The following is a 21,852-nucleotide window of genomic DNA, read 5'->3' on the forward strand; positions in this document are numbered from 1 at the left end:
GCAGGCCATGTCAGGTGTATAACAACCTATGCTTTTGTCCACACAGGAGGATTCACATCTCCAAGGCGACACTGGACTGCCTCAACGGCGACTATAGTGTGGAAGAGGGTCATGGTAAAGAGAGGAACGAATTTTTGAGGAAGCATAACATAGAGACCTATTTAATTAAGCAGCCGGAGGAGAGTCTGCTGTCTTTGCCCGAAGACATCGTCAAGGAGTCTGTGAGCTCCTCAGACAGGAGAAACAGTGGGGCGACATTCACAGAAGGATCCTGGAGCCCCGAGCTGCCTTTCGATAACATAGTGGGGAAACAAAACGTAAGTCCTGGCTTCCTTCTTCTGGCTTGCCATAAATGCATGCACCGGTGCACCTCCAACCCAGATGCCCCAGGGAAAACCGATCCATCTTTAACCTTTTCTCTGCTGAGCACATAATCATAAATGATCAAACATTATCTCTTCAGGGTAAAATTAACCTATGTATGCAATTTCAGGAAACACCAGAGGGTTCCCAACACCCTCTTCTTTTTTTTTTTTAACCTAGCTAAAAATAAATGTCTTGTGAAGCTGAAATAAAATTTCACCAAAAAATTACTCAGGTTGGAAAGATAAACCTCATGGTATTTACCTAGCAACAAAAGAGGAAGATCAAGTCCATGAGAATGGCTTTTTTTATGTACTCAGCTGGCTAAGGGTACTGAGGTGTCCTCTGATATTTAAAATCAGGAGGGCACTGTTGACTTGGGAATGTAAAAGCTGCACCCAGTGAGGTAAGGGTAAGGGGATTCAAGTGTAGCGAGCAATTTCAAAGCCACCCACTTAATGCTCTTCTCACATAGTATGGATTTGCATCTTCTTTAAGGATAGGGCGACAGAGTCAGTAGAGAAGGTGTAAATTACCAATAATCAAATTATTTTTTAATTATATCTTCAAATACCAGAAACACCCTAAATCCAAGGAGCTACTCTGACTCTGGAAGATATCAGAGGACTGAGGCTGATCGAGGGAGAACCAAAGTGGATTCAGACATGCTCCCCTGAATGCTTGTTCAGAATATGGGCAAAATCACCTGCTCTAACAAGGGCTTTCCCTTTACTCATGTAGGCCAAGCACATATAGTTGAACTCATGCAAGTTGTATGACTTTACCGTACTTTTTTAGAGGAACAATCCCAAAAAGCCCATATATGACAGGTTAACAGCTTCTGACAGTCTCCTGAGTGAAGAAAAAGCTGAGAGTACTAGAAAGTACTAGACAGTAGACCAAATTCATAGTGTCTGGAGCTTTATGAAGACATATACAAGTTAATTGCTTTTATCCACGGACCTGAATATTTCTCATTAACTTGTCATTAAGAAAAATCTGTCTGCTTAAAGACATTTAAAAAGGAAAAGGTTAAAATGCTGAAGGTCTTGCCTCTTTCTTCTGCATTCGAGAGATTGATGGGGCAGCGCTCCAAGGCCAGGTTAACCTCCGTTTCCTTCCAGCTCTGTGTGCAGGTAGTTAGAGATCAATGCATGGGCCAGATTCCACTGGGCAGAGACGCAGGTTGAACACAGACCGCATGCCTCGCAAGAGTCTGCTCTTAGGTCTTCGCTATTCATTTGTGAGTGTTTATTCTCTCCCAAAATTTGGATGCCCACACAAGTCATCAATGATTTCAATGCCTACCTCTTCCCATCCCGGAATTGGTGTGCATGGTAGAATTTGCTTTATAGAAAATTATAAAGACTTCCCGGAGCCTGTGCATGCCCAGCTGAAATTATTGTTTCCTCTGTCTATTGTTAGCTTGAATCTGAATGCTGGTTATTTTAAAAAGATGTATGCTTTACCCTGAACACTTCAATAACTCTGTGTAAAGTAGTCTCTCTTGGTTTTTTTCTTTTTCTTTTTGGTCTTTGCTTCTGAAACACTCTGTCCATTTAAGCTGATTGTAGAATTGGGGATAGTTCCTAAATGTTCTAATCCCAGTGATGTTATCCTTGCTGCTAAGAATTGTAGAAACCAGAAGAGAGGTCGAGATGCTTGGTTTTATTTCATGATTGATTGATGTGGTAAAATTCTATAGGAATACATGATAGAGTTCTCTGCTGATTTCTTAAAGATATTTACTGATGCCAACAAATAGTTATTATAAAAGAGATTATTATTATTCTTGGTGTTTAACCATACCATACATTTCTTAGGATGCCTGAGATTTGACTGTATTCAACCTATCTGTGCCATCTTCAGCAGGAATAACCTCAGTTCATTTTGATGTTTTCAGTCTTAAGCGCCAATAAATGTATGCTGATATTCATAAATAACCAGGTGGCACTAATAACATTTTGGAAATGGTTGAGTCAATAAAAATGGTCACGAGCACTTAGAGTTTGCACTTAGGCTTAGTTCTGGAAGTCAGTGAGCCATATGTGCACTTCAGAGACATAATGTGTGCCTGGAAGAGATCCAGACTGGTCTGGCTGAGTCTGTGCTCTGCCAAAACACCCAGTCAGCACCACAGAAAGCCCAGACCATCTGAGTGTTTGCCTAACACCAATAAAATACACTAATGCTTCACTGGGGGCTTTCTAGCTAAATTGGCCAGATGTTTTACCTTCTATTGATTCATAAAGCGTGCTTTGAAATATTTTTAATGACATCGATATGCCATGCCATAATCTGTGCTGTGTAGACAGCAGATGTTCAGATAGTTACAGTCTCATGTATTCATTCACTCAGTAAAGACTAATTGAGCATCTATTACATGCCAACTACTTCTAGTAATGAAAGAGAAGGAGGGACGTAGGACAGAAACACTTTGGATGGGGTTCCCTGGTGGCATAGTGGGCTAAGTGTCTTATGTTGTCACTGCTGAAGCTCAGGTCACTGCTATGGCTTGCATTCAATCCCTGGCCTGGAAAACTTTCACATACTGCAGGTGTGGCCAAAAAAAAAAGAGAGACTTTTTTTTTTTTTGGTTTATAAGACCGCACCCACGGCATATCGAAGTTCCCTGTACCACAGGTCATAGCAAAGCTGGATACTTAACCCACTGAGCAAGGCCAGGGATCAACCTCGCATCCTCGGGGGTACCAGTTGGATTTGTTTCCACCATGCCACAATGGGAGCTCCTCATTTTTTAAATTAATATACAATTTATTTACAATGTTGAGTCAACTCCCCCCAAAAAACCACTTTGAGATCAAGTCAGCCAGTGGTTTATACACTTCACGAAGACAGGAATTGTATCTGTTTTCCTTACCACGGTTTAGTCCATAATTAGAACATTACCTGGGAAACAACAGGTCTTGCTTAGAGTTTGCTGAATGAATAAATTAAATGGTAGCTGTGGATGCTAAAGGAGAGGACCCAGTCCAGTTTGACTTTCAGGTTTTTTGCTTGTATGTGACTGGGTAGATGATAGAACTGCCACTGAAATAAGCAATACTGGGATGGAATAAGCACTACTGCAAGATCCAGTGGAGACTGGGTGAGACACACTTAGAATTTAGGTTAGGATATGTTAAGCTTGAGATGCTGGGGGGAGGCCTAGGGATAAATACCCTAAATACCTGTTCTGAATCTCAGGCATAAAAGGACTATACAAGGGATGTGAATCTGCCAGTTGTCAGAATTTGAGTGCTAGATGAAGCCATGAGAGTGAAAGAGATTGCTGTAAGAATTACGTAGAATAAAACAATGAGAGGGCACCAGGCCGACCTACAGGGACTCCGGGTGGAAGTGAAAGCCAATCAGGATCCCATGACAGAGACAGATAGGAAGAAGGCAGAGTGATTAGGAGAAACGGGGGGGTGGAAAATGGAGCAGAAAGAGTAGAGACTTTAGAGGTGAACAGGGTGCTCAAGAATGTCAGATGTAGCCAAGAGACTCAGTAAGCCAAGACTAAAAACTGCCAGTTGGACCTGGATTGGAAGACGTCATTGGCTGGAGGCAGATTTGAAGCAGCAGTGAAGTCAGAAGCCAGATTGTCCCCACTGATTAGAGAGAGCTCTGGATTTCCAAGAAGAACCCCAACTCCATCCCAGTCCCCTCTCCACTCCCCATTTCAAGAGTCTGTCCATGGTTTGGAGGATCAAGAGAAGCCCCTTAGAATTTTTTCTGGCCCCTGTGTGAGTCTTCCAGTCCCCGTCTATGCCTGAAAATAATCTCTTGGTTTCGATGTCATGCGTCTTCCCTGCCCCTCTATCTGTGTCTAGTTGGACTAAAATTGTTGGCTCAACCCACTCTTGGACACCCTGCAAACACTCACACTTTGCATCCTGGCTCCTGGCAGGTGTTCCACCCACTGATTTGATGTCCTGGATCCCTGAATCCTGGCTCAAGTACCAGTGAGCCTCTGAGTGGAATGACATTAATACAGCTAGAAGGCAAAATGCTCATGATCACAGGTGGACTATTGAAATGTAAGCTTCCAAAAGCAGAAGTGGGTAGTTGAAGAACATCCAAAATGACATTTTGGACATGAGGGAGGATGTCCAGAAATTTCAAGGCTAGGCTATCAAATGAGGCATCAGCACAGCCATTGAATCTCTCAGAATAAAGACGAGATTGGAGATGAAAATGAAGACTTAAGACAAGGGTCCTTGTATTGAAGATCCGGTCGCATGCCGTCACTAAATCCACTTGCTCTCAGTCACTCATCAGACAGGTCTTGGTATGCTGGATGCTGAGGACCAGTAATGAGAAGATGGACTTGGTCCTTCTCCTTCGCAAGCTTCCATTTTAAGGGAGTGGAGAACTCAGACCTTTAACAAAAACACATAAGTGCTGAGAAGGAGATAGAGATGGACCTACGACGAGGGGCAGCTAGAAGTACCGCAGAGAGGGTCTTCAAGAGACCTCTGAAAGTTTGACTTAAGTGCTAAGGAGCTCCTGCATTCGAGGGGAAATGAGCTTTATAGACCGAGGAAACAGCTAATGCAAAGGCCCTGTGGTGGGGAAAGGGTTGATGTGTTAGAGGAAGAGCGGAAAAGGCCCGAGGGGCTACGACATCGTGAGTAGGAAATAAAGGAAGACAAGATGAAGTTAAGGGAGACAGAAGCCGATCCTGGAAATCTGGTTGGCTTTGGCTTTTATTCTAAGAGAAGTGATAGAAAGGTTTTAAGCTGGCTAGTGACGTGATCTGATTTAGATTTTTTTAAGACTCCACATTAGCAGCCTGTAGAGAGTGGATGATAGGGGACCAAAATGGACTCATTAGACAAACAGCATCTTTTCTTCTGATTTACACGAGGATACCAAAGGGCAAAGCTTTTATGTCGCTCTAAAATGTATTGTGTGAGGATGCGATCATTAAACTTGATTTTTATAACAAATGATAGGCCAAGAGAGGAGGGGCCACTCTCTTAGAAACATCCGCCCATCAGAGACTGGGTTCTGTACCTCATGCAGTGAGAAGTTATCACCATTGTCCCATCCACCCCTTTCACATTTATCGTAGCATCGGAACCCAGGCATTTTTCTCTTAATCCTCCAAACCTTTACAAAACATTCCCTGGGGAGAGTACACATTTGGTACTTTATTGTATCTTGTTTTTACACAGTAGACTGACCTTGGTCGCTGTTGCCATCATGAACTTCATATCACTCCATGAGGACTGAAAACATAAATGGAATTTCTCTGTAGAGCTGCACCTTGGAGATATTGCAGGTTCAGTTCCAGAGCTCCCCAATAAAGCAAATATCACGATAAATCAAGGTGCACAAATTTTGGGGTTCCCCGGGGCATATACGTTTTTGTTAACACTTTACTGTTGTCTCTTAGGTGTGCAATAGCACTACGTCAAAAAAAAATGTTGGTACCTTAATTAAAAAACACTTTATTGCTAAAAAATGCTAACTATTATCTGAGCTTTCAGCGAGTTGTAATAGGAACATCAAAGACCACTGATCTCAGATTACCATAACAGCTATAATTATCACGAAACAGTTTGAAATATTGTGAGAATTACCAAAATGTGACATAGAGACACCAAGTGAGCAAATACTGTTCTAAAAATGGCACCAACAGGAGTTCCTACTGTGGCCCAGTGGGTTAAGAATCTGACTGCAGCTGTTTGATCCCTGGCCTGGGATCTTCCATATGCTATGGGTGCAGCCTTTAAAAAAAAAAAAAAAGAAAAAAAAAAAAAAAGGAGTTCCTGTTGTGGCTCAGTGGTTAACGAATCTGACTAGGAACCATGAGGTTGCGGGTTCGATCCCTGGCCTTGCTCAGTGGGTTAAGGATCTGGTGTTGCCATGAGCTGTGGTGTAGGTCGCAGACACGGCTCGGATCCTGTGTTGCTGTGGCTGTGGTGTAGGCCGGCAGCCACAGCTCCAATTAGACCCCTAGCCTGGGAACCTCCATATGCCATGGGTGCGGCCCTAGAAAAGACAAAAAGACCAAAAAAAAAAGGCACCAGTAGGCTTGCTCAATGCAAGATTGCCCAAACCTTCAGTGTGCAAAAGTCAAAGTTATTTGCAAAGCACAACAAAGTGAGTGCAATAAAATGAGTGATGCCTGTGTGTCGCACAAGACAGAAAGCAGATGTGTTTCACTGGAAGGAATATGGATAAATAAATACCCAAGATGTCACTAACGCTAATGGAAGTAGAGAGTTGGGGGCCAGGTACCATGCTGGGAGCACTGCTCTTATTCCTTGCACTTCTTTCTCACGTCAGCCTTGCTGATGGGCCTCTTTTACAAATGATAAAATTGTAATTTGAGAGAGCAGTTAATTCCCTGAAGGATGTATATGTATAGTGAGTGAACAACAGGAATTAGAACCAGGTCATTATCTGACTCCAAAAACCATGTGCTTTCCATCAGGCCACACTGGTACCCCTTTGTGTCCTGAAGATCCATGTTGCGTTTCAACCTTCTACCTGTTTCCTGGTCAGTCCGTCTTAAAAGGGTGTGTGTGTGTGTGTGTGTGTGTGTGTGTGTGTGTGTTCACCCTCTAGAGATGGGTCATTTTCTTAGCAGGGATATTTAGAAATTTTCAGTGAAAGCACCGGAAAATGACCAGCTTTTCCTCCAGGTCGTCTTAGCATATCCCTGAGTGTCCTCATGTGGTCATTGTTCACATGGAAAGGACTAAGCTGGTAGCAAAACCAACCTTTAACCATTTGACTTAGTCCCCCTTAGAGCGGAGAATGTTGACACCAGAAGACAAGCAAATGTGGGGGCGTGGGGCTGGCTGGGGTGGAAAGCAGGATATAAGAAAAGATCTATGCTGCTGTGTCTCCATCACTCCCAGGTGGGACTTTTCTTAGACCCTGTTTTCTGTGCCCATTGGAAGAAAGGAGTGAATTCTCAACTGATGGCCTTGCTGATCAGAACCTTCATGTTGACCTGCTGCTATGGGCCCAAGTTTCCTAAACCATTAGTCCTGCAGGCTGTGAGTCTCATGATCTTGGGAAAAATCTTTGCAGGACCCCAAATTTGCCATATGACAGTGGGAGCGGCTGGACTAGAATCTCAAGAGAACTGAGTTATGACCCTGATTTCTCCCCTTGCTCCTGCAAGGCCTTGGGTGGCCGTGTCTCCTCTCCAGGCCTCAGTGTTCTCACCTGTACAAGAGCAGAGCTGGACTGGATGGTCCCGTCACTTCCATTCCTCTCCAACCTTGCCCTATTCAATTTCTCAGCCTCGGATGCATGCCTGGAGTCTGTGGCTAGGCTGGCGCGTTACCTATACTTCAGAGTTCTGCTACACAAAGCCCAGAACACAAAGAATTCACTGGGAAGGAATCAGGATGCCCACGGTTTACAGTTCTCCTAGTGGAGGCTAACAGTGGAGCCTAACGGCTGTCCTCATGAACTGTCTTAAAACAGAGTCAAGAGCTAAAGCAAAAAAAAAAAAAAAAAAAAAAAAAATTTGAGGTGAAATCTCACCTAACTGGAGGATGAAATTTGCCCTTTCCCTCAGCATTCTGGAGAATTGCATTTTGATTATCTAGAGAGATAAAAACCCAGCCATCATTACAACCATCATGACGCTTTGCGTAATTTTTTCAGGGTCCTGTTTTCTCCATAATCATCAAGTTCCCTTGTCGAGATATATTGATTCCTAGGGTTTGGCTTCTTTCCTTCTATTTCTGTCCCTAAAGGTGGGATGCAAACTAAGTGACTGCCCCACCCCCCGTTTTTCTGCTTATAAACACCCACAGGACAAACTCTCTAAATTCCAACTCATTTTACTTTTATCATTTAACTTGGGCCAGTCAGTGCCCCGAAGATGTTCGTTTGTTGCCCCATTTATTCAAAAATAGCCACTGATTATTCAAGTACTTACTGAGTAACTACCACATGCAGGGTACTGTGCTGAGTGCTGGGGATGAGAAGGTGAGGAAAGAGGTCCAAGCTGTCCAGGACATCACAGTCCAGTGGAATTACCACAGGTCCACAGGCTCAGTGTGGACACTGCCGTCATTGTGGCGGGACTGAACATTGACCCCAGGTAATCAGGGAAGACCTCCCTGAGGAAGGGACCGGTAAGCTGAGATCTACAGACAAGCGGGAATCAGGCCATGCACGAGGGAACAAGGCCCCAGAGGGAGGGAGGACAAGGCCACCATCTCAGCCTGGGTTTCTGCCCCTCAAGACCAAAGCGCATGCTTCTCTTGCCTACAGAGAACTCTGAGCTGCACTTTCTACCCCTAAAAATGCCAGAAATACAAGGTATTGGTCTTTTTTTTTTTTTTAGGGCCACACCTGCAGCATAGGGAAGTCCCCAGGCTAAGGGTTGAATCAGAGCTGCAGCTGCCAGCCACAGCCACAGCCACAGCAACGTGAGACCCGAGCTGCATCTGCGACCTACACCGCGGCTCACAGCAAGGCCGGGTCCTTAACCCACTGAGCAGGGCCAGGGATCAAACCCACATTCTCCTGGATACTAGTTGCATTCGTTACCGCTGAGCCACAACAGGCACTCCCTAGGTATTGATCTTGAAGAGGAAAGGGTGTTTTCAGCGTTTGCTGCGTCTGCGATAAGCTGCTGAACGTCTAGTTGTCCAGGAAACCACAGGCAAAATTGCCACCATAGGTAATTTCTTTTTAATCACTGTAACTGTTAGATTAAGTTTGATGTGCATTGGATGGGACATCTGCAGGCTTTTTTGGGTCGAGAGCAGGGAGGGCTTTGGACATTTCCCCGAAGTCAATCTTTGCTCTTCCAGTAACGTGGCTTTTATTGACAACAAAACTCCCCAGGCTGTTCTGAAGATAGCAGCTGAGTTCAGCCAGGAAGAGTCATTAGAGGGGTCTGGTGTTTCACGCTCTCCAGAAAGCAAATGGATTGGAAGTCTTCCGAGAGCGCTGCGTGGATTACGTAGGCAACTTGGTCCATTAACTTGGATTCCTCAGCCTCCCTATCTCCGAAGTTCCAGGGCTAGACTAAGGTGGAAAGATAAAGGTGGAGATGAATTTGTGGCTCAAGCAGAACTGCAGATCTGGAAATGTGCATTTAAATAGGCAGGTGCACAAGAGGCTGCCCGTGGTTACCCCATGGCCAACAACGGGGTGAAACTTTTCTCAGCTAACTCCTTGGACTCTTCTTTCACCAGAGACTGACTAGCTGTTTGGGGAGCCATAAAACTGTGACCTGAGGAACTGGAAACAATGAATATATGGTGTTTTTAATAGGTGAAAGAAAATGTATATAGTATTTTAAGTGTCTGAAGATAGGTAGGAAGAGAAACAGCAAAAATCTGTTTGTTTGTTTTGTTTTTTTTTGGCTTATTTCCTTGATTTGAAAAATAAAATAGACCTGGGATTTGAGTTTTACTAACCTCAGTGCCAGTTTTGCTATGACTGGGCTAAGATTTGTCATGTAAAACTTCTTCATTGAGCTCCCATCAGAATTCTCCCCTCTTTTCTCCACTAAGAACTCTCCCCTCTTTTCTCCACTAAGAACACCTTTCATTGCTTTGACCCAGTGCAGTTCACATGTGTGAAGGTTTGGCTTCCCAAAGAAAGTTGCATGCGATGTGAATGAGTTTGTATTCACCCTTTTAAAAGTGATTTGGCCCGTGTCTACTATTGCTGTTGCTCTGCGCGAGGGAAGGAATGGTATCCCGCTAATGACTCGGTTCTAGCCCAGAGCAAAGACACTTGACATTTTCCCTGGCCTGAGCCGACTCATCTTGGCTATTCGTGTATGAACTTATTTTTGTGTCATGTTGGGTCAAAAGGAGGTACCGTCCTGATTTGATGAAACTTTCTCAAAGGCCCTTACGGCTCAAGGATCTCGAAACTAATATTATGAATTCCAGGTTAGGAACCACTAGATTCCATTGTGTCTTCCCTGCTCTGTGACTTTTCTATCACCTTCAGTCCCTTAAAGGGTCTCTTCACACTGAGAGATGATAAGGGCTTTGTATATGTCATGCGTGGTAGCGCCCCTCAGCGGTCAACATCTTGGGAGGAGTTAAGACGAGGGACTCTTCTTAAGGACGAACTCAGAAGCAAACATTGGGAATAAAGGTAATTAAGAAAAACTAAATTAATTAGATGAATCCAATTAAGAAAAAAAAAGTGTGTGGTAGAAAAGTTAGGATAAGAGGAAGAAGAAGTGGTTTTTTCTTTTCTTAGTTTTGTCCTGCCATCGCTGGGGAAAAGTAAGAGAGGCTGGATTCTTTCTTTTTTTTTTTTTTTTTTTTTCTTTTTTGGGCCTCACCGTGGCATGTGGAAGTTCCCAGGCTAGGAGTTGTATCAGAGCTGCAGCTGCCGGCCTGCACCACAGTCACAGCAACGCAGGATCCAAGCCACATCTGCAACCTATGCCACAGCTCAGAGCAATGCTGGATCCTTCACCCACTGAGCAAGGCTGAGGATTGAACTCACATCCTCATGGATACTAGTCAGGTTCTTAATCCACTGAGCCACAACTGGAACTCCATCACTGGCAGTTTGATGCAAGGATTCCTTCCCAGCTCTTAATTGTAGCCTGGTGGCAATGATGAAAGAAAGGTGCGTTTGGGTTTCTCTGTCATTTGAAGCAGCCACACAGACACACCAAAGAATTTTGGGAGGGAGAGGGGAGCTCTGAAAGGCAGAGGTTTTATCGGTCTCTGCCTTGCAAAAGCAGTCAATGGCGCGGACTCTCAGGAAGCAATGTCTGTTTCTGGTTTTCCAAAGGTCTCCCCTACAGACTGAAGTCAACCCTGATAACATTTTCCCCAGCCCCCATCCATGTGAGAGAAATAAGGACATTCATTAAGTTCCGTGCATTCAATGTAAACAACCGTCTGTCGTTTTGAGCTCATGTCATTCTTACCGGGGGAAAAAATGCCCTTTCTTTTATGAAACAGGAGTCAATCCCTGTGGCAATCACTGCAGCTGCTGCTGCTGCTGCTATAATTTATAGAAATCAGTCCAAAAATATCTTTCAGACTCTCCTTCGCTGCGAAGTCCAGAGGTCTAAGAGCCGTTGAAGGCACAGAGGGCTGGCGGAGTGAAAGCCTCTATTTGGTTCAAAGAAGGAAAACATAGGAAAATAAAAACTAAGAAGAGAGAGGGAAATGGCAAACTATGAATCTCCAGCTCCAAGCATTCGCCACCTCCAAGCATTCGCCAGGGGAGCATCTTGGCATCTCTAAGCCAGAATGATGTCCAGAGGAGGGCAGCTGGAGTGTCTTTCCCACTTCCTGTCCAAGACAGAAAACTAAATTTTGTCATTTTCCAAACGGTGTGCAGGGAATTTCTCCAAGAAGCCAACAGGAGACCCACAGAGGACAAACATTGGGAATAAAGATAATCAAGAAAAACTAAATTAATTAAGGAGGCTCCAGTCTCCTTCGCTGTCAGAGATGCTCTTCTAATAGCATTTAATCCCAGGGCTCAAGCCCTCTGGCCCTGTGTGGTCCCTGCTGCTCGATTTTCTAGAACATTGCTTCCTTCTTCCTTCTCTCCACTCCAGCTCTTCTGCTCACCTCTCATCCTGCCACCTGCCCCCTGTCTTTCTCTCTGTGGTAGCCTCCTCGGTGCTCCGAGCTGAGATTAACTTCAAAGCCCCCAAGAGTGTGTACTTGATTTTCTCGCATTGGTACCTACTCATCCTTTATCCTGGGGCTGGAAAAGAGAGCTTCAGTAAATTCTACCAGGGATGAAGCCCTGCTCTAGAATTCTTTGCATTTAGGTTATGTTGAATCTCGCTGGGAAGGTTAAAAGGAAGAGACCAACACAACCAGAGGAGGAATCCTTATGGAATGGGCTAGAAGGCTCCGAGAGATCAAAGCTCCCTACTGTGGCTGTGGAGCCAGAGGATCTGAGCTGGTGCAGATGAGAGGATGGGTTTTGAGCATGACTCTCTGACTCTCTGAGGCATGTGGGTCCTTGCAGGGTTCAGGCAAGAGGGCCTCTGAGATGCTGTCCATTCTCACAGGCCACCACCTGTTGACTCCATCATTTTATCTCAGTCTAGCCAGTGGTTTAACCTTGGCCAAGATGAGAGGCAGGCAGAGAAGAGAAGAGGCAGTGAGTGGGTACGGTGGGCAGAGTTTTCTCTTCCCCACTTTACTGATGGACCCAAACCGATATCTCTCTCCAAGGAAACTTTTTGGGGGAGGAGATGAGCAGTGCTCTCCCTATATTCCTCCAACACCAAGCCCCATTTTTGGGTCAAAGAAGTTGTCTTAAATTGGCTCTGTGAGTGAGCATTGCATTTGGCTAGATCTGGTCACTTAGTCTTGTCACCTGCAGCTAAATTGCCAAGAGACAGAGTCCTCCCTGCCAAATCTGATGGGTCTGCATAAGCCAGGGCTGTCTCTGCATCCATGTAGCCACATCCAGTGACCAACCACAGTGGTTGTGCCTTCGCCCACCTCCTGCTGTTTAACCCCATCAAATGGTGAGAGGCAGCAACTGCTTGCATTTTTTTTTTTCCTAAAGGAACTCAAACTCATATATCTATATGAAAATATAGATATATAATGGTCTGGGGGAAAAACATTTATCAAGTGTAAAAAAAAAACAAACAGTCTTTTTCAAATTTAAGGAGCACATCCTGGCTCATTTGGCTGTCTGTCCATGAAGAACGCCCCCCCCCCAAAAAAAAATGCAAGCCACGGTCCCCAGGTCTCTCCACCACCATTAAAGGAAAGACCGCATGAAAATGTGGAATCTGCTTGGTTGGAGATGGTCATTTTGGGGGGCTTTTCAGATCCATTTTCCGTTCTGTTATTTGTATTGGTTTTCTTTCTCTCAGACCGGGGATGTGCCTGGTTAGGGAAAGGGTCCTGATTAACTTTCCCAAGCTGACAAGTCTTCAAATACCGGGACGAAAGGGATTCAGTGTTACTCCACAGAGGAAAGAGAAATGTCCCTTTTGATGTGTTATTTTGTGTGTTTCTCTGCACCAAATGCTAACGTACTGACTTCTGTAGGTTTCACCGACTACAGCTGCATGCAATGCTATGACTGTTTGCAATGCAACCTAATCTAAACACATTGCATTTCTTTTCAATCCAAAGGGGACTAGCAGGTTTATTGTGTTTGCATGTGCTTTCCCCCTAGACTCTGGCTGCCCTAACAAGAAATTCAATAAATCTACTTCCAAACCATCTTGCACAAGCTTTGCATGTCCAGTCTGGGCCTGAGGAAATTAACAAGAGAATAGAACATACCATCGACTTGCGGAGTGGCGATAAATTGAGAAGAGAGCATATCAAGCCATTCTCACTGATGTTTAAAGACTCCAGCCTGGAGCACAAGGTAGAGCTGGGTCTCCACAGTGGCTCTTTTTCTGACGTAAATTGTCGTAAACGGTCATGGGATTGAAAGAGAGCCCAGGGGCTGTGGTTCTGGTTGGTGTGTTCAGTTTGGTACTGTGTTTTCTTTTTCTCTTTGAAAACCATGAGTAGACCGAAGGCCATGAAAAGAGATGCTGGTTAGAGAAAGAGAGCCTCAGCTTTGCTCTTTAAGGAAAAGCTGATGAAAAGAACAAAAAGTTTCCTTCCATTTTAAGAGTATTAACCCAAGTGATGTGAGCACCCTCTTGCCTTTGATTTTTCGATGAATCGGCAACAATTGCAACATAATATGTGGGGCCACCCAGTAACTTGATGCAAGCAGTAGTGAGAAATACTGTCTTTCTTAGATTGCAGACACCCCTTCTTGCGTTTTCCCAGTTGTCTGCTGCCCAGAGCCCCCCCTGATGCATCCCCCCCTGATGCAGGCTTAGCAGATGAGTTGTGGATTCAGAATTGGGTTCAAATTCCACCTCTGCTGCTTCCTTACTGTGTGACCTTCAGTAAGTAAGGGATTCTCTGAGCATGAGGTCCTCTCAGTACAATGCAGGTGATGGATGTCGCCTCCCTTATGGGTTATGATGAAAGGCTCCAGCTGATCCGATCAAGCTGCCTTGGTCAGATCAACTGTTCAAAAGTGGCAGCCATTACGTATGGATGAAGGCTCTTTTCCATATGCCCCTTCTCCCACCCCAGCTCCAAACTGTAAAGAGTTGTGGGGAGGTGGATGCTGCCCCTGCTTCACTGGGTTGCTCTTTTGCACTGATGGAAGCCGACAGACCTTCCTTGACTGAACACAGGAGGTGCTTGGCATCTGCGGAAGCCTCCAGCTAGAACAGCAGGGAGTTTGCAAGTTGATTTGATACTCTGCAAAGCTCCAGTAAGCAATGTCTTGTGAGTTTGCTCAGCTGCCTGGGAGATTCTGCTTTCCTAGGCTCAGTGAATTCACATTTCTGTGCACATGCAACCTTCCCAATGTGTCTCTGATAACTACCTGAAGGTTGCAAACTCCAAAACTCATACCTGCACCTGCCTGCCAGTCACAATTTGAAATGTATTGTGTCTAGGCACTCATCAAACAAAAGGAACAGAAGCATTGTGTCTGCTCAATAGCCCTCCCCTAGATGGCAGGTGGACTTTTCTTATTAGTCATACAATTAAGGGCTTAAGGTCCAAGCTAAATGCATTTTCTTTCCTGGTTGCTGCATTGAAGGAGCTATAGGAAGAGCAGGATGGTCTTGCCAACAATCTTCTCAATTAGCCTGTGTAAATACCTGTGTCCAGAGGGATACAAAACCCTTTTGTTAGCCTTGCTAAAGATGCACTCGCTTCACTAATGACCTAACCCCTGCAGAACAGAGATAATGTCTAATGTGTTTTATTCAATAGTGTCTGGCTCTCACCTGTAGGCACCTGGTGTTGGAGGAGGAATGGATCCAGGGGAGGCACAGTGCATCTGAGGTTGATTTCTTCTAGAAGCAAAGGGCAGCAGCATCCTGAACAGACATGCAGGGATCTGGCCACTGACCAGTCAGCCTTGCCCCATCTAGCATTTGCTCAGCATTGCAAGGGTTCCCGGGGTGAGGGCAAGTGGGACACCTCGGAAAAATAGTCACTCCCCCAGTGTCTCAGAGACAGTCCTCATTGACTCCTGCTCTGAGACCCTCTCCAGGGGCTGCATGACTGCTCAGCAGAGGATATATAAAAAGTAGTCGTCAGTGGATATTTACCAAATACCAGGCACTATTCTAAACTGTTGGCACAAATGGACTAACAAGGGCAGTATGAAGTCGATGTTATTATGAGCCTCATTTTATATGTGGCGAAATGGAGACACAGAGAAATGATTGCATAGCCTACTTTGTCAGGAGAGGGGCTGCCATCTGAGTCCACTGTGACCCCAAAGCCAAAAGCCCTTGTCTGTCCATGACACTGGCCCTCCCAGGAGGCTTTGCTTTCCTAGACCCTCATATGAAAAAGACAATCCTGCACTATGTTTTTTTTTTTGGTCTTTTTGCCTTTTCTAGGGCCGCTCCCTCAGCATATGGAGGTTCCCAGGCTAGGGGTCGAATTGGAGCTGTAGCCACTGGCCTACGCCAGAGCCACAGCAACGCGGGATCCAAGCTGCGTCTGCAACCTGCACCACAGCTCACAGCAATGCCGGATCCTTAACCCACTGAGCAAGGGCAGGGATCAAACCCGAAACCTCATGGTTCCTAGTCGGATTCATTAAACACGGGGCCACGATGGGAACTCCTGCACTATCTTTTTTTGTTGTTGTTGTTTTTTGTTTTTTGTCTTTTTGTCTTTTGTTGTTGTTGTTGCTACTTCTTGGGCCGCTCCCGCGGCATATGGAGGTTCCCAGGCTAGGGGTTGAATCGGAGCTGTAGCCACCGGCCTACGCCAGAGCCACAGCAACGCAGGATCTGAGCCGCGTCTGCAACCTACACCACAGCTCATGGCAACGCCGGATCGTTAACCCACTGAGCAAGGGCAGGGACCGAACCCGCAACCTCATGGTTCCTAGTCGGATTCGTTAACCACTGCGCCACGACGGGAACTCCTGCACTATCTTTTTTTTAACCTCAATTTTTTTAAAGTGTAGTTGATACAATGGTGTGCCCATTGCTGCTGCACATACTGCACACAATTGCTGCAATATGTGTACCTCAGTTATACCTGTATGTATATTCTTTTTTTTTGTTTTGTTACTCTTTTCCATCATGTCTATCCCTAGAGATGGGACGTAGTTCCCTGTGCTGTATACAGTAGGACCTTGTTGGTTATTCTACCCTGCACCATCTTCATCCTCTTTGAACTTCCAGGGGGTTGGAAGAGAGATCAAGTAAACGTGTTCTAGAAGCTTCACCAGAATAAAAACAGGGCCCTCAAATTCATAGGATTGTAGAATTAGAAAATAGTATCAGTTTGCATCGTACCTGTGCCTGCGCTTTCTGTATATGGGTCTGTTGCCTCCTCAGCAAGACCTTACTATCCCCCTTACAGAGAGAAAAGTGAGCCTCCTAGAGCTTGAGCAGAGGTCATAGGTCCCCAAGTCAGGTGGCCATATTTCACTGACCATCAGCTATGAGGTGCTTGATTGTCTATGCAGCATTAAGAAAAAACACATCATAAGCTGTGCTCGTACCCTCACGGTAACAATGAACAGAAAAATTCCACCTAGGAGACAGAGTCAGTGATGAAACTCATGTGCCTCTACCTGTGTTGGTTAGATGAGGGGGAAAAACCCTCTCCAAGAAATTGAACTCCAAAATGGAACCCGCATACAGAGTTTGGCCATCTGAGTTCACATCCTGAGTGTGATCTGAAAAAAATGTCAGGCAGTGAACTTCATTTAGAGTGGTCCCAGGTTCATATTGCCCCCTGGTGGTCAGTAAAAGCCATCACAAACCTCCCTGAAGAACTCAAGCTTTTAAGACTCCATAGGTAGTTAGATACTTTCTGATTTCAGATATTAAAAGGCAGGATAAAAATTGTGCCTCTTAGATTTGTTGACATATTTGTAGTATTTGTGACTCCAAAGCCTTTTCTCTTTGCACTGCCCTACCCTGCTTCTCAGGAGCAAGTTTGAATCATGAAAGTGTGTTTTCTGAAAGGAAAAATGGAAATATCAACAATGATTTTACCCTTGGAAATTCGGTAGGGAAGAAAAGGCTTCACTCGGAACACTATACAGATATATGAACAAGTTTCTCTCCACCTTAATTAGTGAATTGGAAAATACAAAAACCCCTTTGAAATGTCATCCGGACACTTCCTGGTTCCATTAGCTTATAAAAATTAGCATATCTACCCATGTGAAATGAGACTTTTATACGCCTCCTGGTGTTACATAAAGGCTTGGTGAATGAATGAAGACTCAGGTCAAGAATGTTTGAGGACATTGCCTCGCCCTCTGCAGCTGGTCCCAGGATATTTTTTTGTGAATTCTAAGAACCAAAAGACACGGGTTGGTTTCGATTCATCTCTTGGCAGTGGCGTTTCAGGAGAAACAACTGTAAAATTCCACTGACTTCCTGCCATGGCATCTCATGGCACACATCCACACAGAGGAATCTTTAGAGTTAAGCTTTAGGAGAGTGTGCTCGTGGCTCCTGTGCCTTAGCCTAGTTTCAGCAGCACGTTTTCCTTCTCTGTTCCTGGGTTTTCTCATCTGTGAAGTGAGAGGGTTGGGCAGCTCCTAGTAGCTTTCAGCCATCAGTGCTATGAGGCTGTGAACTCCCTCTGGTCGTGATAAACACATGTCCTGGTTTGCCTGAGTCAGTCCTGGTTTAGATCCATTTTCTCAATGTAATTATTCATAGAACTTCCTCCACTCAAAAAATCACATGGGTGACAAGTGTAACCTTGGCCAGGTTAGAATGACTGGTTCGCAGGACGTGAGGATGCTGGGAAAATCCCAGAATGGGGGAGGGGTGCCTAATCCAGTCATGAAAGATTCCCTCCAGCTCCTCCCAAATTTTGCAGAAGAGTCCTCTGCCCTCCTTTAGCCTCTGGCCCAAATTTCCCCTCAGGGAGCTTACAGATTTCAAGGGCAAACAAACACTAGATCTATGATAAAGAGATGTAGGAAGCACATGTTTGTCAAATACTGTGAATCATATTGGATTTTTTTCTTTCTAAAAAATACTAATGCATTTTCACTAGCAAAAGCTTATATCAAGCATATAAGGCAAAAGGAAGAAAAGGACATCCCTTGTGATGGCACAATTCACTGTGCCAGTCACTGTTAACCTTTTGGCATCTGCCAGGCGAGTCTCACGAGTGTGATTCTTTATACTACCTATGCAACTTTTCTATTAAAATGCGACCATTTTGTACATTGTGCCTTGTAAGATAGTGTGAAATCTGCATTGCAAAGACCTTTGTCATAGTTAAATCGCACATCCATGTCTAATTATTTTCTTATGGTAAAATTGTGGGTATAGGAGGATGCACATTTTAAAAAATTTGATGGGCATTTGGAAATCACCCTCAGAAATTGTGCATATTGGGAGTTCCCTTCGTGGCTCTGCGGTTAAAGAACCCAACTAGGATTCATGAGGTTGAGGGTTCGATCCCTGGCCTTGCTTAGTGGGTTAAGGATCCGGCGTTGCCGTGAGCTGTGGTGTAGGTCACAGACACGGCTCAGATCCTGAGTTGCTGTGGCTGTGGTGTAGGCTGGCAGCAGCAGCTCCAATCTGACCCCTAGCCTGGGAACTTCCATATGCCGCAGGTGCAGCCCTAAAAAAAAAAAAATTGTGCCTATGCTTTTTAAAAATTGCCAACTTGATAAGATAAAAGCAGCATCTTCCTGCCATCTAAAAAAAATGTTTATTGAGGTTGAATGTCTTTCTGTTTATGTTTTGGTCTTTATATTCTTTTGTGATTGCACATTTATCTTAATTGTGTGACTGGAACATTTGTCTTAATCGTCACCTTTTATTGTGATGCTCACTTCTATTTTATTGATTTATGTGTATTCTTTATATAGTGAAAAACTTAACCCCACAAAACTTACAGGAAGGTGATATTTCAGCCTCTAGCCTTTATCTCTCTCTTAGGACAAGGCTCTGAATGAAGCTTAGGATGGGGAAGGCAATTAATTATAATTACTTATAGATGTTTCCAAGCCAGAGAAACCGTCGCAAACTTTTAGTGCCTGAAGAGGGCTTAACACAATAGAAGCACCTATCTGGAGCAACCTCACTCAGCTTAGTGTTATAAAAACAGCGTGATCACTCCAGAATAAGGCAACTTCCTCACCTTGGATAAAGATTAGGATACGATTGGGAGTTCCCGTTGTGGCTCAGTGGTAAGGAACCCAACTAGTATCCACGAGGATGTGGGTTTGGTCCCTGGCCCTGCTCAGTGGGTTAAGGATCCAGCGTTTCCGTGAGCTGTGGTGTAGGTTGCAGACGCTGTTCAGATCTGGCATTGCTGTGGCTGTGGTATAGGCCAGTAGCTGCAGCTCCAATTAGATCCCTAGCCTGGGAACCTCCATGTCGTGGGTACAGCCCTAAAAAGACCAAAAAAATTTTTAATTTTAAAAAAATTCAGATATGTTTAATATTTGCTTCAACATTGATTGAAAATCTATGTTTGCTGTGGGGTGCTTTGTTTTATGTTTAGTGGGCTAAACCATATCAATGACGATTAGATTTCCTTCTTTCAATGCTGATATCTTTCTGTTAAATTCTGAAAATTTTTCTTTGAGAAATCCAGACCTCCTTTGTCACTGTTAGAAATTTAAGCAATGTAAAATCTCTTTGTCCCGGGCTAGCAGTTTCCAAACTTGAGGACCACCTAGCGCTCTTGTTTAAAATGGAGGTACCTGTCCATGACTCTGCACCCAAGGTTCCTGTTTTGCAGGGGGACCTACATTTTGAGAAAACCCTTCCAGGACTCCGCTGTCCTGAGTTGTCAGCCACCTTTCTCTGTCCTTGGCTGCACAGTAGGGCTCGGACTAGTAGCTCACTTCATGCCTTCGAAGATCAGGTCACATCAGAAGGTCCCGGGTCCATACTCAAAGCCAACATGGCCTCAGGCCTTAAAGGAATGCTCAGGAAGTTCAGGAGTTCAGGCTCTAGGATCAAACAGACCCTGGTTCAGATCCCACCTTGGAAATAGATGTGGGTGCAATGGAGGGGTGACTGATTTACAGATCAGTATTGGATTCTGACAAGTGGATACAGCTTTCCCATCACTCAGACGGACACCGCTGCACACACGCAAAAGCTTCATTTATCGCACAAGTGTTTGGTCTTTGCTAAAAGACAGAGGAAAGAATATAGGCTTGACTGCTGAGCAGATGGGACTTGAACCCAGTTCCTGCTAGGTACTGGCCGGCCGGTGCAGGACAGGTGTTTGATTTCAGTGGGATGACAGTGGTCATAGTACCTGCCCCTCATTGGATTGGTATGAAAGTTAGATAAAGTAATATTCACATAATAGAAGTTTGAATAAATGCAATAGTTATTTTTTCCTTTCCTTCTGGTGAGGTCTATGCCAGTCCAATTCTGGGTGAGGTTAAACCCTTACTTAAAATAAATCTTACGCTTCTGGAACTTTTTTTAGAGGAACCACCTCATTAAAAATGGTGGGTGGGAGCAATCTGAATTAATGTGTCTTGTACCCTCTGGCAGGGTACCAGAATAAATACAGAATCATTTAAGTCGTGTACTAACCAAGTACACACTCTGTGGCCCATAGATAGTGCTTGCTGTGAACCAAGTTCTGCGCTGATGTTTTCAAAACATTTATTTAATAGTACTTTTGTTCTGTCAATAACCACATTAAAAACAAGGATTTGTCACACAAGGAAACCTTTAGAAGATTTTTTTGGCTGAGGAAAACTGGTTCTTTTTTTTTTTTTTTTTTTTTTTTTTTTTTTGTCTTTTGTCTTTTTGTCTTTTGTTGTTGTTGTTGTTGCTATTTCTTGGGCCGCTCCCGCGGCATATGGAGGTTCCCAGACTAGGGGTTGAATCGGAGCTGTAGCCACCGGCCTACGCCAGAGCCACAGCAACACAGGATCCGAGCCGCATCTGCAACCTACACCACAGCTCACGGCAACGCCGGATCGTTAACCCACTGAGCAAGGGCAGGGACCGAACCCGCAACCTCATGGTTCCTAGTCGGATTCGTTAACCACTGCGCCACGACGGGAACTCCCGAAAACTGGTTCTTAACTATGTTCAGAATTTCACTGTTTCCCCATCCTTTATAGAGAAAAATCAAGGCTAAGGGAAGACTTAGGAAATATCGGGAAAAATGTATCACAAACTTTGAAATGTTTATTCTTCCCATAAACTCCTATTGGAGTTATAATGAGCGGACTAAAATAATTAAGGAGGAATTTCAGCAAAGCAAAGAAGGCTAGGCAAAGGAATGCATTATCTGATGGATTTAGATGTTGGAATCTAGAATTAGGTAATAAGAAAAACGCTTTTTTTTTTTTTTTTTTTTTTGGAGAGGTTCGGAATTCGTTGAACCATTTCATTTCTTGTTTAGAACAGAGGGTGGGAACATTGAACATCGAACTAAACGGTCTTTGGTGTTCTCTCTCATTTTTCTGAATCAGGCCCTTTCAGATCATTTTATAATCCTATTTTTTAAATTATTT

The 21,852-nt window shown here is 44.4% G+C and overlaps 1 protein-coding gene across 8 annotated transcripts in view; it reads left to right on the plus strand.

Annotated features, from left to right (window-relative positions):
- ADCY8 (adenylate cyclase 8) overlaps positions 1-21,852 on the plus strand; it is a 222,504-nt gene that overhangs the window by 121,762 nt on the left and 78,890 nt on the right. For 4 of the 8 annotated variants that reach the window (XM_021088903.2, XM_021088904.2, XM_085021647.1 and 1 more), the window contains 2 exons: positions 47-317; positions 13,498-13,695. In XM_021088903.2, coding sequence (XP_020944562.1) covers positions 47-317; positions 13,498-13,695 — 469 coding nt within the window. The remainder of the gene's footprint in view (positions 1-46; positions 318-13,497; positions 13,696-21,852) is intronic. The other 4 variants (XM_021088905.2, XM_085021645.1, XM_085021649.1 and 1 more) reach the window with 1 other exon arrangement.

The sequence above is a fragment of the Sus scrofa genome, chromosome 4, assembly GCF_054392235.1.
Source record: "Sus scrofa isolate SSC_HxYL_T2T_F1_AM1 chromosome 4, Sscrofa_HxYL_maternal_Yorkshire_Landrace_v2.0, whole genome shotgun sequence".
Taxonomy (NCBI): domain Eukaryota; kingdom Metazoa; phylum Chordata; class Mammalia; order Artiodactyla; family Suidae; genus Sus; species Sus scrofa.